This window comes from Tarenaya hassleriana, unplaced genomic scaffold, assembly GCF_000463585.1.
Source record: "Tarenaya hassleriana unplaced genomic scaffold, ASM46358v1 Cleome237, whole genome shotgun sequence".
Lineage (NCBI taxonomy): Eukaryota > Viridiplantae > Streptophyta > Magnoliopsida > Brassicales > Cleomaceae > Tarenaya > Tarenaya hassleriana.
The window spans coordinates 32,965-47,583 of NW_010965677.1; the positions used below are offsets into that span (position 1 = coordinate 32,965).

General features: G+C 38.2%; 5 protein-coding genes across 5 annotated transcripts in view; 2 read left to right on the plus strand and 3 right to left on the minus strand.

The window, feature by feature from the left end:
* Positions 1 to 370, plus strand: part of LOC104815481 — a 780-nt gene extending 410 nt beyond the window's left edge. The window contains exon 2 of the mRNA XM_019202752.1: positions 3 to 370. Coding sequence (XP_019058297.1) covers positions 3 to 166 — 164 coding nt within the window. The 3' untranslated portion in view covers positions 167 to 370. The remainder of the gene's footprint in view (positions 1 to 2) is intronic.
* Positions 371 to 2,046: 1,676 nt separating this feature from the next.
* Positions 2,047 to 5,730, plus strand: LOC104815482 (pentatricopeptide repeat-containing protein At5g64320, mitochondrial-like). Its single transcript, XM_010543888.2, has 3 exons — positions 2,047 to 2,363; positions 3,207 to 3,951; positions 4,067 to 5,730. The coding sequence occupies exons 2-3, from the start codon at positions 3,464 to 3,466 to the stop codon at positions 5,586 to 5,588; spliced, it is 2,010 nt and encodes a 669-aa protein (XP_010542190.1). The 5' UTR covers positions 2,047 to 2,363; positions 3,207 to 3,463; the 3' UTR covers positions 5,589 to 5,730.
* Positions 5,731 to 5,873: 143 nt separating this feature from the next.
* Positions 5,874 to 6,719, minus strand: LOC104815483. The gene is made up of 2 exons (XM_010543889.1): positions 6,404 to 6,719; positions 5,874 to 6,305 (listed from the first exon to the last, which is right to left on the minus strand). Exons 1-2 carry the CDS (start codon positions 6,558 to 6,560, stop codon positions 6,142 to 6,144), a joined length of 321 nt encoding a protein of 106 aa, XP_010542191.1. The 5' UTR covers positions 6,561 to 6,719; the 3' UTR covers positions 5,874 to 6,141.
* Positions 6,720 to 9,224: 2,505 nt separating this feature from the next.
* On the minus strand, positions 9,225 to 11,245 carry LOC104815484 (U-box domain-containing protein 4). Its single transcript, XM_010543891.2, is given in 3 exon segments — positions 9,225 to 9,671; positions 9,824 to 9,964; positions 9,967 to 11,245. Coding segments are annotated over 3 exon segments (1,374 nt in total). The 5' UTR covers positions 11,128 to 11,245; the 3' UTR covers positions 9,225 to 9,599.
* A 2,605-nt stretch (positions 11,246 to 13,850) lies between these two features.
* LOC104815485 (inositol-phosphate phosphatase-like) overlaps positions 13,851 to 14,619 on the minus strand; it is a 3,212-nt gene continuing 2,443 nt past the window's right edge. The window contains exons 12-14 of the mRNA XM_010543892.1: positions 14,494 to 14,536; positions 14,303 to 14,403; positions 13,851 to 14,185 (exon numbers count right to left, since the gene is read on the minus strand). Coding sequence (XP_010542194.1) covers positions 14,307 to 14,403; positions 14,494 to 14,536 — 140 coding nt within the window. The 3' untranslated portion in view covers positions 13,851 to 14,185; positions 14,303 to 14,306. The remainder of the gene's footprint in view (positions 14,186 to 14,302; positions 14,404 to 14,493; positions 14,537 to 14,619) is intronic.

The window sequence follows — 14,619 nt, forward strand, 5'->3', positions numbered from 1 at the left end:
TTCCCTCTGCCTCGACTCAGAAGCTGACATTGATGAGAAGTCAAGTTTTTGTCTTTGGCCGAATCTCAAGGACAAGTCCTCGAGCGTGAGTTTTTGCGGCTCGGTCGATGATAACATAGGTGGGTTTGATCGGAACAACAACGTGGACACTTCTCTTCATCTGTAAACATAATCAAGTCTCCCTTAGTTCACGTTATATGTATGTACACGTTTGTTTTGATCTTTTTCCCTAGATGGTGGATGTGTGTACGGGTGGATGCTATTATAATGAGATGGCATATAATGGTGGTAGTTAAGGTTCTTGTTGACCATATATTCCTCGCCCGTTTGGACTTTGGATACTTTTGATCGAACAAGTTCATGATCCGTATCTTTCTTCGTTTATCTCCGGACGTAGAGCCTGTTAATGGAAATTCAACTACTACCTGCATGCAACGTAGAGAACCCAAGAAGAAAAAAAACAAAATAGAAACGTACTCTGTCTAAAATTCATAATTAATACAAACCTTTATAAAAAAAAAATCATAATTAATAGTATAATATATTGGGTTTCGGCCCCACAAACTCTTCTTTTTTCAATTTATTAACTTGCATAATTGAAAAAAAAAACGAGAACAAATAGCTGTAAATGGGAAAGATGTGCTTATTTCACAATTGAAATAAAGTTAATTTACCATGAAAAGATATCCGTTTTTGGGTTTTCGGGAGTTAGGACGAGATGGGCTAGATTTAGAAATGGGAATCGGCCCATGAAAGTTTTATCGTATTGGGCTGAGGAAATGAAAATAGGACGTTTTTGTATGTATGTATTGGGCTGAGGAAAAGAATATGGGCTCACTCGCTTCAGATTTGAATGGGATTAAACCCATTAAAGTTGAGAGGGATTGGGCCGACGAAACTCGATTAAGATTAACAACGAATAAACTTACCCCACTCGCAGCATTGGCGCGTGAACCTGACTCGCGCATTTTCCGTGGACTCTAACCCACCGAATTCGGGGGTTTTCACCGTTTCCAAAAAAGGATGGGCTTTGAAGCGCGTGGGAGCGGGAGTCTCCTCATCCCTTGCTTTTTTTTTCAAAAAAAAAAATAATTTAAAAAAAATAATTGTGGGTTTAGGGGAAAAGAAAAGGATAAATATATTATCTTGCATTATTTTAAAAAAAGATACGAGAACAAATGGGAAAGATGTGCTTATTTCAATATTGAAATAAAGTTAATTAACCCAACACATCATGGGCGATTGGTAGTTTGGGATAGAAACTAACTACACATTGAGGTTGAGTGTTCGATTTCTGGCTGGTGGGGAGGGAGATAATTTATATGTTTATATGATCTATATACAAAGGCTGCTCCCGAGCCGAAAGTCTACCTAGTCAGCGCGTTCGAAGGGTAGCAGATAGGGATCCTCCGTTATAAAAAAAATAAAAAATAAAGTTAATTAATGATGAAAAAGCTTTCCTGTAGAAATAATACTAGGGTTAAAAGATTCCATTTAGAAAATATTCGTTTTTGGATTTCCAAATGGGAGTGGGTCCATTGAATTTTTTTAAAAGAATTTAGGTATTTATATAGGATTTTTAAAAGTTTAGATATTCATATAGAAATTTTATAATTTAAATATTTATGTAGATTTTCATAAAAATTAGGTATTTATGTGTTATTTTTAAAAAAAAATATGATTAACAAAAGAAAAATATAGTGGGCCTAAGCTTTTATTAAATAGGATTTTGATGGGCTTAATTGAGACGTGTAAGATTATTGGGTCTAATGCTGAAATATTGCGTCTCGAATAAAATCACGAATCCTACGTGCACACTTAGCGCGTTGAGCGCGTGTCGCAAAAATCGATAGGTTATAATTGTCCATTCGATTTGGTGATTTTTCGCCAAAATACACTTTTTCACCCTACTAAAAAAAATGTATACTCGCTCGAAAAATATAATTTTTTTGAGTATTTTGATTTTTGATTTTTATAAAAATAAAAATAAGATAAATAATTTCGATGTCCGAACCAATCTATATTTATTTATAAAGCGAAAAGCAAAACCCTCCCACAAGCACATATTTATATATCCAAAGCTACAAGCCATTTAGCTTCCTCCCCCCATCACAGATCAAAACCCAAATACCGAATATAAGATGGACTCCACAAAACTAATCTAAAACATCAGATACACATATAATCAGAGAGTCACTATCAACCCCCCCACCCTAACAATTCCTCCTCGGTGCTGTACAAAACCATTCAAGACTCGGGTATATACATACATACTATGATTACTGATTCAAGGGCTTTGTGGAACACCCCTCCTGCCTCGCCGATTGCCTCCTCCCCCGCTGGTGTTATTACCCTTCTCTCTGGTATTTCCGCTTTGCTCTCTGTCTCTTGTCATGCTGAATTTGAGGTTGAGGTTCCTGTCTCCGGAGTTCTTTGTCGTATATTAGGGCTGAAATTGGGGGATTTCCTCGCGTTTATTGCTGCTAAGAATATTCCATTAGATGCCATTGTTAGTTAGTGCTACTGAGTCATGGAGGTCATGGCGGTCTGCGTATTTGGCTAGTATAATCGATAACGATTCGGACAATTTTTGGAATAAGATCGAATCTTTTGCTAAAGGGTTTGATCTACTGGACCCGGTTGTTGTTGCTGTCCTGATTGCTAATGGCATGGGCATGAGTGGAACGAAGTGGAGACTTCGTAGTTGAACGTGATTAACTTCCATGGTCACAGTCTATGTTATCGTATCTAAGATCATTTTGGGGTTTAGTCGTTCTGCAAAGGTTCAATTTGGTGCCCTTTTTCCTCGAGGGAGCAAAGGGCGTTTCCCTGTGAGCAGCTCGTGTGTACTGATCTTATACGTTTTGCAAACATTGCTGAACTGAGAAACTAGATTAGTATTTTTATGTTTGCCCACTCTTTGCAACGGCGATAACATTTTAGAAGATCAACTCAAGGGATTAAGGATTAGAATTTAGACACAAAGTTTCACTACTTGTTTGGATTGGATGGATTCAGATGGTATAGACCATGATGGATAAATCATGTAGATTCATATTATAGTTCTAGTGATCCATGTATAAAATAAGCTTTGGTTAAGGGATAAAAAGGGTGAATCTTTTGCCAGTAAAAGTAATTATGGAGTATGCTAAACCACAGTGGGATGACTTAGAGAACTAATAACACTTATCTTTGCTCCTTTTCAGGAACAAAGTTGTGATATAGAAAGTGGATTGGCTTCGGTTGAGTGTGCAACTGAATACTGATAGATGGCTGGACATAAATAAATGTAAATCTGTTGAGGGGTCTTCATAATTACTCGAAGACTATTCGCTTCGGACGAGAGATTCCCTGAGGTTTTATTTGCCGGACTATTTGTTCTTCTCCTCCAGGAAGCTCAGATTCCTTTATTCTTATCAAAGTTGAATACTTTTGTTCTCTTCCCTTGATAAATCTGCGATTAATGCTTGCGAGACCAAAGTTTGTATGGGATGTGAGCAGAAGATCATGGCCTTTGCATAGGATAGAGTGCTACGCAATTTTCAAATCTGGATTTTGCAGTTTTGAAGGAGACGATGGCGTTTGCCCAGAAAACAGTGGATCTGATTCCGAGAACGAATGGGAGAAGCTGCTTAAGCCATTCGATCTCGACTCTCTTAGGAGATCGTTTCATAAGATCACGCCTTTTGAGCTCTGTAAGTTACTGGAGTTTCCTCTCGATATTTCTACATCAATGGAGTTGTTCGAGTGGACGGGTTCTCAGAAGGGTTACCGCCACTCCTTCGATGTGTACTGCGTTCTTATCGATAAACTTGGAGCCGCTGGTGAGTTTAAGACTATAGATAGGTTGTTGATGCAGATGAAAGAAGAAGGGGTCGTTTTTCGAGAGTCCGTATTCATCTCCATAATGAGACACTACGGAAGAGCTGGTTTCCCAGGACACACTACGAGGTTGTTACTAGATCTGCGAGCCCACTTTTAAGTCTTACAACTTAGTGTTGGATATTCTTGTCGCCGGTGATTGCCATAAATTTGCAGCTAATGTGTTCTACGATATGCTTAACAGAGGCGTTTCTCCCACTGTTTTCACGTTTGCGGTGATGATGAAAGCTTTTTGTGCAATCGGCGAAGTTGATTCTGCTCTGTCACTCCTCAGAGACATGCCCAAGCATGGTTGTGCCCCAAATTCCATAATCTATCAGACTCTCATTCATTCTCTGTCGAAGGGCAATAGAGTGAATGAAGCGCTTAAACTTCTTGAGGATATGTTTGTAATGGGCTGTAACCCTGACACTGAGACGTTTAATGATGTCATCCATGGTCTATGTAAGCTTGATCGGATCCATGAGGCAGAGAAATTGGTTAACCGCATGCGGGTCAAAGGATTTACTCCCAATAGTTTAACTTACGGCTTTTTGATGAATGGACTGTGTAAAACGGGCCGAGTTGATGATGCAAAGATGCTTCTTTCCGGAATTCCTGAACCAAATGTTGTGCTCTTCAACACCTTGATTCATGGCTATGTGACAAGCGGGAGGCTAGACAAAGCTAAATCTGTTTTATCAGATATGAATGCTTCTCGTGGGTACGTTCCTGATCTCGTCACATATAACACATTGATTCAGGGCTTTTGCAAGGAGGGTCGTGTGGGTTTAGCTCTCCAAGTGCTTCACGAAATGAGGAACACCGGTTGTCGGCCGAGTGTTGTGTCTTATACTACTCTTTTTAATGGGTTGCACAAGTTGGGTCAGATAGAGGAAGCCTACAATATTCTGGATGAGATGTCCACAGAGGGCCTGAGATTGAACACCGCAGGTTTCAACTGTTTGATATCTGCCCGATGCAAGGAGGGAAGAATCCGCATAGCCGAGGAGATTTTGACTGAGATGCGGAGTAAAGGGTGCAAACCCGACATTTTTACATTCAATTCTCTTATATCTGGATTATGCAAGGATGAAAACATCGAAGATGCCTTGCGCGTATACAGGAATATGCTATCAGAGGGTGTTGTTGCCAATACCATGACATACAATATACTGATCCGAGCATATCTCAGAAGAGGTGAAATAAAAGAAGCTCAGAAGCTCGTGTATGAGATGAATTTAAGGGGATGCATGCTGGATGATATAACGTACAACAGTCTGATAAAAGAATTCTGCAGGGCGGGGGCTGTGAATAAAGCGTGTGGCTTGTTTGAAGAGATGATGGGGAAGAAGCTGGTTCCGAGCAGCATCACGTGTAACATACTGATAAACGGGTTGTGCCAAAGGGGGAAGATAAAAGAGGCGGAAGAGGTTCTGAGGGAGATGATAAGGAGGGGGTTGACACCAGATATCACCACATTTAACACAATGATAAATGGATTATGCAGGGGAAGGAGGATAAGAGAGGGTCTGAAAATGTTTGAGCAACTCCAGGTTGAAGGGAGAATGACACCAGACACTGTAACCTACAACACATTGATGAGTTGGCTGTGCAAAGAAAGTGAAGTTGATGAAGCTTGTTCCCTTCTAAGCAGAGGTGTGGAGAATGGTTTTATTCCAAACCATATAACTTGGTCCATATTGCTCAGGTTTGTTCTTCTTTGAAGGAGTTAGGGTTCCTGGGATCTATACAACATATATCAATGGGATGAGCTGCATTTGTCTTTTGGGCTTGCTTGAAATATATAATAGACTTTGGATCTGTAGGTTTTAGTTTTGTCCTCTTAAGCGCTTGTTAAGGGCCTCATTTGCAGAGTATCGTCACTTGGGACAACACACCAAATGAATTCTGTAAAGCTGAAACTTTCAGCGAAGGGTTGCAACCTAACTCTGAGAGTAGCCTCCCAACCAGGCTGTGATCGTTTGCTAGGGACGAACATGCTTGTCAAATAAAGGAAGAATCTGCTATAACCCAAATCAACTTCCTCACACCAGCTATCTCAGCACCTGTTAATTAATCTCGGGCTGGCCAAACCAGATTACAAAGGCAGAAGAACTCAAGCACAGATTTACCAGTCGGAGTCGCCTCCAACTTGATATCCACACTCCATCTACACCAGACTTCGATCCGATTTCACAACAAAAGGTTTTCAATTTCTAAAACTGGGAACATGATGATTGAGAAGAACAAAGCATGAAACCAGAGAAGACCCTAAACTCAGTCGGAGAAACCACGCTTCTGGTAGCGAGCGACCTCACTATCGTTGGGGAAAAACCCCATGAGCCGACCCGCCGAGTTCTGATAAGCGTACATGAAGCCTCCCATGAGACCAATCAATCCTCCAGTTACCATTGAAGGACCCTTTATCCCCGGCTTAATCCCTGTGAAACACCAAACGATGTGGATGTTGATGTCGTTACCCACATGCTCCGACGGTTCTTACAATGAACACAAAATTTCAAGAGAGAGAGGGAGAGACCGGAGAGATAGCCAACGGTGACAGAGATGCCGGTAATGCTAGAGAAGAAGCGGAGGTAATCGAGGGTGCTGAAGTTTCCGACGACCTTGAGGAAAGGAGGATTCCGATCAATAACAGGGTACTGCGGCTTCTCCAAGGCTGTGATGTCGGTGTTCATCTCCGATCGATTTCTTCTGAATCAGAATGCGAATCCGTCTTCCTTCTTCGGTAGGGCAGGAATATCCGCCAATCCGAATGCGAATCCGTTTAATAAATTTAAAAAAAAATAATATTTACGAGCATCTCATATTATACCTAAAAATTACTAAACTATTTAATATTAATTTCGACGAATAAATTTGTAGATGTTTATTTCAGAAATTATTATATTTAAAAATGTAAGTTAGAAATAAATAGGCGTAATTACAAATTCATAAATTAATATTGTACCAAATTATAAATTTACAAATTTTCAAATATTTTTACCTATAAATAATTATACATTAATCTATATAATATTTTTTATACAAAATATAAGTTAAATTTAAAAAATAATTTTACTATCATTTATCTTTCATCATCTATTTTATATCTAATTCATCTAACTATATAAATATATCTTTTTTTTTAAGTTATACATGTTATACCTATTATTATTTTTTATTAAATAAAACTGGATCTGAATAATTACAAATATCCGAATATTATTGGGACAACCTTAAATTTCGATTATAATAATTAAATTTTACTATAATCAAGTTGTGGGATATATTGTTGGATCATCTAATAAATTGGGTCCCGTTTTTTAAATATAATTATTACTATTAATTATACGTTATTGTAAAAAATAAATCTGATCCGAAGAAAAATTCTTTCAACTTAACATTTGTTTCTTTTAAAAACCATTACTCTAATCAAAATGTTCTAAGATATGATTACTATACATTATATTATTGAATAAATAAATATCATATTATAAAATTAATTATAATACAGAACTTATATTAATTGAAATTAATATTAAATTAAATTTATAATTTTTTTAATATATCAATAATAATTAAAATATTTTAAAAAATAAAAATAATTATATTTATGATAAGAACCTAAATTTCTAGATTTTTTTAACAATTATTATTCTTATATTTAAAATATAAAAACGTTACAAAATTTATTGATTATAATTAATTAATATTTATTGTAGAATTTAAAATTTTTAAAATCGTTATTGAATTTGTCATGTGTATTGTGCTTTAAATTTGTTAAAGCAGTATTTATACAAATGAATAATACATTGGGTTTCCGCCCGATGAATTCTTCTTTTCGAATAAATTTATAATAATTAATATTGTAATGATAGTAAAATAATCGTAAAATGGAACGTACAAAGGTTTCGTGTATAAACTTATCCTACGAGTATTGTAATTTTCCCTTAGATTTAAAGGAAAGTGATAATTTCTGGGTGAGGAGACAAAACGTAGAAACCGCTTTTAATTAATTAGAAGTTCCGTTTTGTGTCACGCGCTCCATCTCCTGATTTTACGAGAATTGGCCGAAACCGCTGGACTATAGTCCGGGGATTTATGGGCGGTGTCGTTCACGCGCCATACGTGCGAGTGTGACAGTTTTATGGGTTTGATCACGGGCCTTATACTGGTTTAAGACAAAAGCCCAACAGGCCTGTAGTTGGGCCCTTTTGTTTGCATATTCTTTTCTTTGTTTTTTATTATTATTATTATTATTATAGTTAATTGTCTCCTATATCCAGTTAATTATTTCGAAAACATTCCGAATGTCTCTTTCTTTTTAATAATTATAAATATTCCGAATGCATCGGCCAACGCATTCACATGAGACACCAACAAAATAACAGATTTTTGTTTACAAAAAGAATGCAAAACACTTATAGAATCTAGTAATTATCATTATTAGCTAAATAACAATGTATTATTTTAGAAAAAAACCCTTTGGTTATCGTGTGTGTGTGTATATCATATACAAGAATAATACAAGATCTAAAATTCATAATTAATAGTATAATATATTGGATTTCGGCCCGACAAACTCTTCTTTTTCCAATCTATTAACTTGGATTATTCAAAAAAATAAAACCAGAACAAATAGCTGTAAATGCGAAACATGTGCTTAATTCACGATTGAAATAAAGTTAATTAACGATGAAGAATATGAAGCAACGATCTCTTCTGAACGAACATTCAAACATTTAAAAGATTGGAATAGATGTACGGATAAAAATAGCCGCACCCCTCGACTGATTGTCTCTTAATAGTTATATCCAATGATACTAAGGTGAAAAGATTCCATATAAAAAAATATTCGTTTTTGGGTTTTCGGGAGTCAGGACGAGATGGGCCCATCCAAGTTTTATGGTATTGGGCTGAGGAAAACAATATGGGCTCACTCGCTTCAGATTTGAATGGGAGTAGGCCCATTAAAGTTGAGAGGGATTGGGCCGACGAAACCCGATTAAGATTAACAACGAATAAACTTACCCCACTCGCAGCATTGGCGCGTGAATATTACTCGCGCATTTTCCCTGGACTGTAACCCACCGAATCCGGGGGGGTTTCGCCGTTTCCGGAAAAAGATGGGTTTCTAAGCGCGTGGGAGCGGGAATCTCCTCATCCCTTGCTTTTTTTTTAAAAAAAAAACATTTTGTAGGTTCTCAAATCTCAATCGTCACTTAAAATGAAAGAATAAATATACTATCTTGCATTATTTTTAAAAAAAGATACAAGAACAAATAGACATAGTGAAATGGGGCAGATGAGATAAATTCACCGTTGAAATAAAAGTTCATTAACGACGAAGAATAAGAAGCAAGGCGTCTCACTTCGTTTTAGGGTTTTTATTCACCATTGAAATGATTGGAATAACTGCAAGAATAAACCCCCGGCCTATCGTCTCCATGGTTAGAAAGGTTCCATATCAATCTATATTTATTTATAAAGCGAAAAGCAAAACCCTCCCACAAGCACATTTATATATCCAAAGCTACAAGCCATTTAGCTTCCTCCCCCCATCACAGATCAAAACCCAAATACCGAATATAAGATGGACTCCACAAAACTAATCTAAAACATCAGATACACATATAATCAGAGAGTCACTATCAACCCCCCCACCCTAACAATTCCTCCTCGGTGCTGTACAAAACCATTCAAGACTCGGGTATATACATACATACATACTATGATTACTGACTCAAGGGCTTTGTGGAACACCCCTCCTGCCTCGGCTCTCTCAGGTACCCTAGAAGTCTTTCTGCCTGCAGTATAAACACATATATCCACAGTCAACTATCGCCGGCTGAATGCACATCTAACGAACCTAACAGTGATTACACTATCATCAACTACTTGCAGGCTGACCAAAAGATCTAAAATGCTGAGACAGCAACCAACCAAAACATTCACTCACCTTGCGCTTAGCCCTAACGCTGACGCAACTGCTCTGCGACAGAGCCACAAGCGGAGGAATCCCACCTTCTCTTACAAGCAACCCCCGATTTCTCACGCTATCAGCGCACAGCTGCAACAGCGTCAACACCGCAAACTCTTTCCTCCTTCCTCCACAATGGCCTCCGTCCCTTCCTCGATCGCCGCCAGGCTGCTCAGCACCACCATCGCCTTCTCCGCCATTCCCGTTCCTTGCTCCGCCACAAGTTCCACCAGAGGCTTCACCGCTCCGGCGGTCACCGCTCTCTCCTTGTTCTGCTTCAGTGTGCAGAGCTTGTACAGCGTCGTCAGCGCGTCCTTCTTCCCCCTGCAGGATCCGTTCATCAGAAGCGCTACCAGCGGGGGAATTGCGCCACATGCTCCAATCGAGCCCTTGTTCTCCTCCACGAGCGCCAGGCTCAGCAAGGCGCACGCTGCGTTCTGCTTTGATGTCTCCGTACCCGTTTTCAGGACCCAAACTAGAGATTTGATAGCCCCTGCTTTAGTGATAAGAGCTTTGTTCTGTTCGTGCAGAGAGAGATTCAATAGAGCTGTGACCGCGTGCTCCTGTGTCCACGGATCGTTGCTACGAAGCAATGGAATCAACACTGGAATCGATCCAGATTCCCCGATCAGGACGCGATTATCCGCCCGATTCTTCGCCAGGAGCCGCAGCTTCGCCGCCGCAGATCGCTTCACCGCAGCCGAAGAAGACTGGAGCCCGTCGATGCAGAGTTTCACCGTTGGCAGGAGATCCTCCGGGGAGATACTCTCAATTATCTCCGTTGAGAAATTATCCCTCTGCAGAAAACCTAGACAAGGTTCCGGCTCAGGCTCAGGCTCCTTTGCTCCATTCTCTCCGCCGTTGTCCTTCAAGGAGGCGATATCCGGGGATTGCAAGCTAGCGAGACGCTGCAGCTCGCCAGAGATGTCGCTGCTACATGCGGAGAAATCACTGAACGCCTGAGAGATGTCGAGAAACAATTCCTCCTCGCCCGAGGACGCGTTGGAATTGACAGACTTACTTTTCTTAGAAGCAAGCTCGCCGAGCCGCATGTCGATGACAGAATCCGTCAAGATCTCGGACGCATAACCTGATTTGTCGGCGGAGCAACAGCTGTGGTGATCGCTCTGGTAGAAGTTTGACCGAATTGTCCTCATCGAACGGCCGACATGACGGTGAATCCTAGACGCCGACGGCGACGACGAACCATAGAACTCCCTGGTTAAAGGGAACCGAGTGGAATTCGACAGCGAAAGCGAAAGCGAGTCTTCCACAGAAACCATCTTCACGAGGTAGATCAGACTGAAACCGCGAGGAATTTAGTCTCCGTTCGTCCGGATTTCCTCAGAGAGTTTTCATGGCGTAGTAGATGAAATGGAAAGGAGGGGGGGGGGACTCGATAAAGGGGACGGTGAGATTTTAAGCTTGCAAAAACCAGTGGTTTGGGTATCTGGTAGAGTCTACGGTGACGGCGCTGTGACGGTCACAGGCACACGTGGTAGGATCGAGAGTAGCGTAGTTTCAGAATCGACGGCTGAAAAAGAACATACTCGTTGGGAGCGTGTCGGTCCAACGAGGTACGTGGTTGTGACTAAAATACCCCTGAGGGGCACGTGTGGACAGTTGGCTCTTTTTGGTAAGTTCGATACGCGGTCTCTACGAGGGTTTGAGCTATGAGACCGTCGGATGAGGATTGGTCAGACATCTGATGGCTAATGTCCGGACTGACAGACACAAACCCACACGTGTCCGGGTGAGTAAAGATCAGTTAAAAGTCTTTAAAAAAAACCGTCAAGACAGAGATTCGACCAATCTCCTCGGTAAAAAAATAAGATAAACTGGTAAAAAGAAGTAGATGAAAAATTCAACGCACTTTCTTCAAGGCCTTCTAGTAGCGAGTTTGGGGTCAACTGAATTAGATCACCAAAATGTCACACTTAGACACCCCCCACGTCCACCGTAATCATTTACACACTGCCTTTTCCTTGTGTATAATATAAAAATGTCCTTCAAGTCTACTCTCTATCACATACTCTTTCTCCTTTCAAAACATTACCACAAAGATACGCCCACTTCTTTAATTGCGTATAAAAAGAGCTCCTTTCTATCTCTCTGTATTCAATTATATATATATATATATATAGTCAATCTGTACCCATTTTATTTTGGCATACTATGAGAATGATATTTTGAGAATCGTTGGTAGAAGTGGATTTAAGATAAAAAAAAATCTAGATGTTTTGTCTTTTTGCAAAACCATGTATAATTTAATTTCATTAAAAACACAAATACAATGTATTACATTAGAGGCAATTATATATTATTTTTTAAAAATCGTTAGTTGCTGTTTTTATATATGATGCGGCTTGATGAGTTGTTCAGCACCCCCAACTACAATCTACCCCTGATTAAATATGTAATTAAAATCAATGTGATGTAAAGGTCGTGTTTGTCCCCACTCCTCAATTATGGAAGCGACAGAGAGAGAAAGGAGGCCTTATATTATTCCAGATATCACGTAATGCCAAACGATTAGAATTATATTATTATGAATTGAAGAAGCTTAAAATAGTATATATATATACAATGTCGTATGTAGCTTGATTTTGTGTAAAAATTGTATGGATAGATGTCTTTTTCTGCAGGGCTGGATGGGTGCATGCAATGTACAAATACAAAACAAATTGCGTATGGCCCATATGTATTTGTCTGCGCCTGTATTTTATGCATATTCCACAAAAATACAGATCATCTTATATATTTTTATCCAAGTGTTGCCTATAATATATATATATATATATATATATATATATATATATTATATAAAATGTTTGATATTTTATAACAGATCTGCTTGCCGTGGAAGCTTTTATTATTATCTATACATGTTTTTGCTTACGGAAAAAAAAACAGTAGACTTTGCCGAGTGTCAGCGGATACATATATAATTTTTTGGGAAAATCCAAAAGAATAAATTGAACTTTGCAATTTTGATAAAAAAAAATATCGAACTTTTGTTTTTATCAAATAAACATTAAATTTTTTAAATGAGTTTAAAAAAAATATTAAACTTTTTAAGTGATCCAAAACAAATATATAAACTTTTAGACAATTGTCAAAAAAATAATAAACTTTTTAATGATTCAAAAAAATATATAAACTATATACAATTGTAAAAAAAACGATAATAATATGACTTATTTGCATCTCCTTACACTATGTCAGTTCATTTGTTTATGTTGATAATAGCAAAAGAGTTAAGTGTTTTTTTTTACAAATTTTAAAAGTTTAATGTTTATTTGATAAAATCGAAAGTTTAGTGTTTTTTTATAAAAATTGAAAAGTTTGGTGTTTTTTTAAAAAAATTTCTATTTTTTTTTGTGATCTATTGAGTTTACATTGTAGTTTAGTATACACGTACAACACACGTATTTGCAATGACCCCGGCCATGAAATGACAACTCTTACGATGAAAATGGTAATATTGTTTCATCATAAATTTTTTGTATGAATTAAAATAAAGTAATATACATATATATCTCTCATGTGGTGAATAATTCATGTGATATGTGGAAGTGGAACCATAGTGAGAGGTGGGGGGAATGACTGCGACATCGACACTGCATTCAATTCAAGAAAACTACTTCCGAGTTTTATCAAAGAGACGCGTCTCGCAATGTATCATTCCACTGATTACTTTTACCAATGGTGCTTTTCAGATAGTGGATTTCGATTACATCTTTTTTTTTAAAAAAAAAGAAAAATTAAATGTAAAAATCATTACTCTTTTTTTGTGGGGGGTTTAAAACGCGGGATACGAAAGTTTCGTTCCCACTTAAAGAAGACTAAATGACGTTAAGTTAGTCAGCCTCAAACGTTTTACTAACTACTTATCAATCATGCCTTTTGACTCGTAAATACTTTAGAAGAAGAAAAAACGAGTTCATTCTTTAAAGCTACCCTTTCTAAATATCACGTGTGAGAGATACGACGTTGCCTTCAAAAGTAGACCAAAAACAAGCATAACTATTTTGCGGTGTGCACTTTTTTTTTTCCAGCTTTTATTATCTATGGCATGCGGGAAGAAGCCGAATCATACATGATGAGTAATGATGTCGTATTGATCATCCTGATCGCTCGGCTCTTCCTCTTTGCATACAAGAAAAAACATCCACACTCTTCCATCTTGTGCTTTTACTTTTACCACTACATTAGATGCCAAATTCTACTCGCATGAAGCCACGGTAAAAAAAAAAAAGACAACAAATCATACCTTTTCTGAATGTAAAAAGAGAACACGATAGGTAACCGGATTCCCATTGAGTAGCACTCTGCAGAATCCTATACAACATGCATAATATTCTCATTAATTAAAAAGCAGGTTTTGCTTCAATAAAGAAGCCACAAATTCCACTAAGAAATGAGATAAAAACACATAAAGAGAAGAAGAAGAAGGACCTTCTCATTGGGCCATCTGCAACGCCTCCGCGAACAAATCCTTGAGAGAAGCGTTCGAAGCAGCTATTCTCTGCGCCGTGATGTCCACTTCTTTCCCCGACCTGATGTTTTTTTTTCCATTAAACAATGCCAGCTGCAGATTCATTACACAGATTTTGGCATTTAATCATATTGATGGATGTGTCTCTTACGGATCATAAACGACTCCACCAGCTTCTCTGACTATCACAATTCCTGCTTGTGTATAATATAAAAATGTCCTTCAAGTCTACTCTCTATCACATACTCTTTCTCCTTTCAAAACATTACCAAGATAC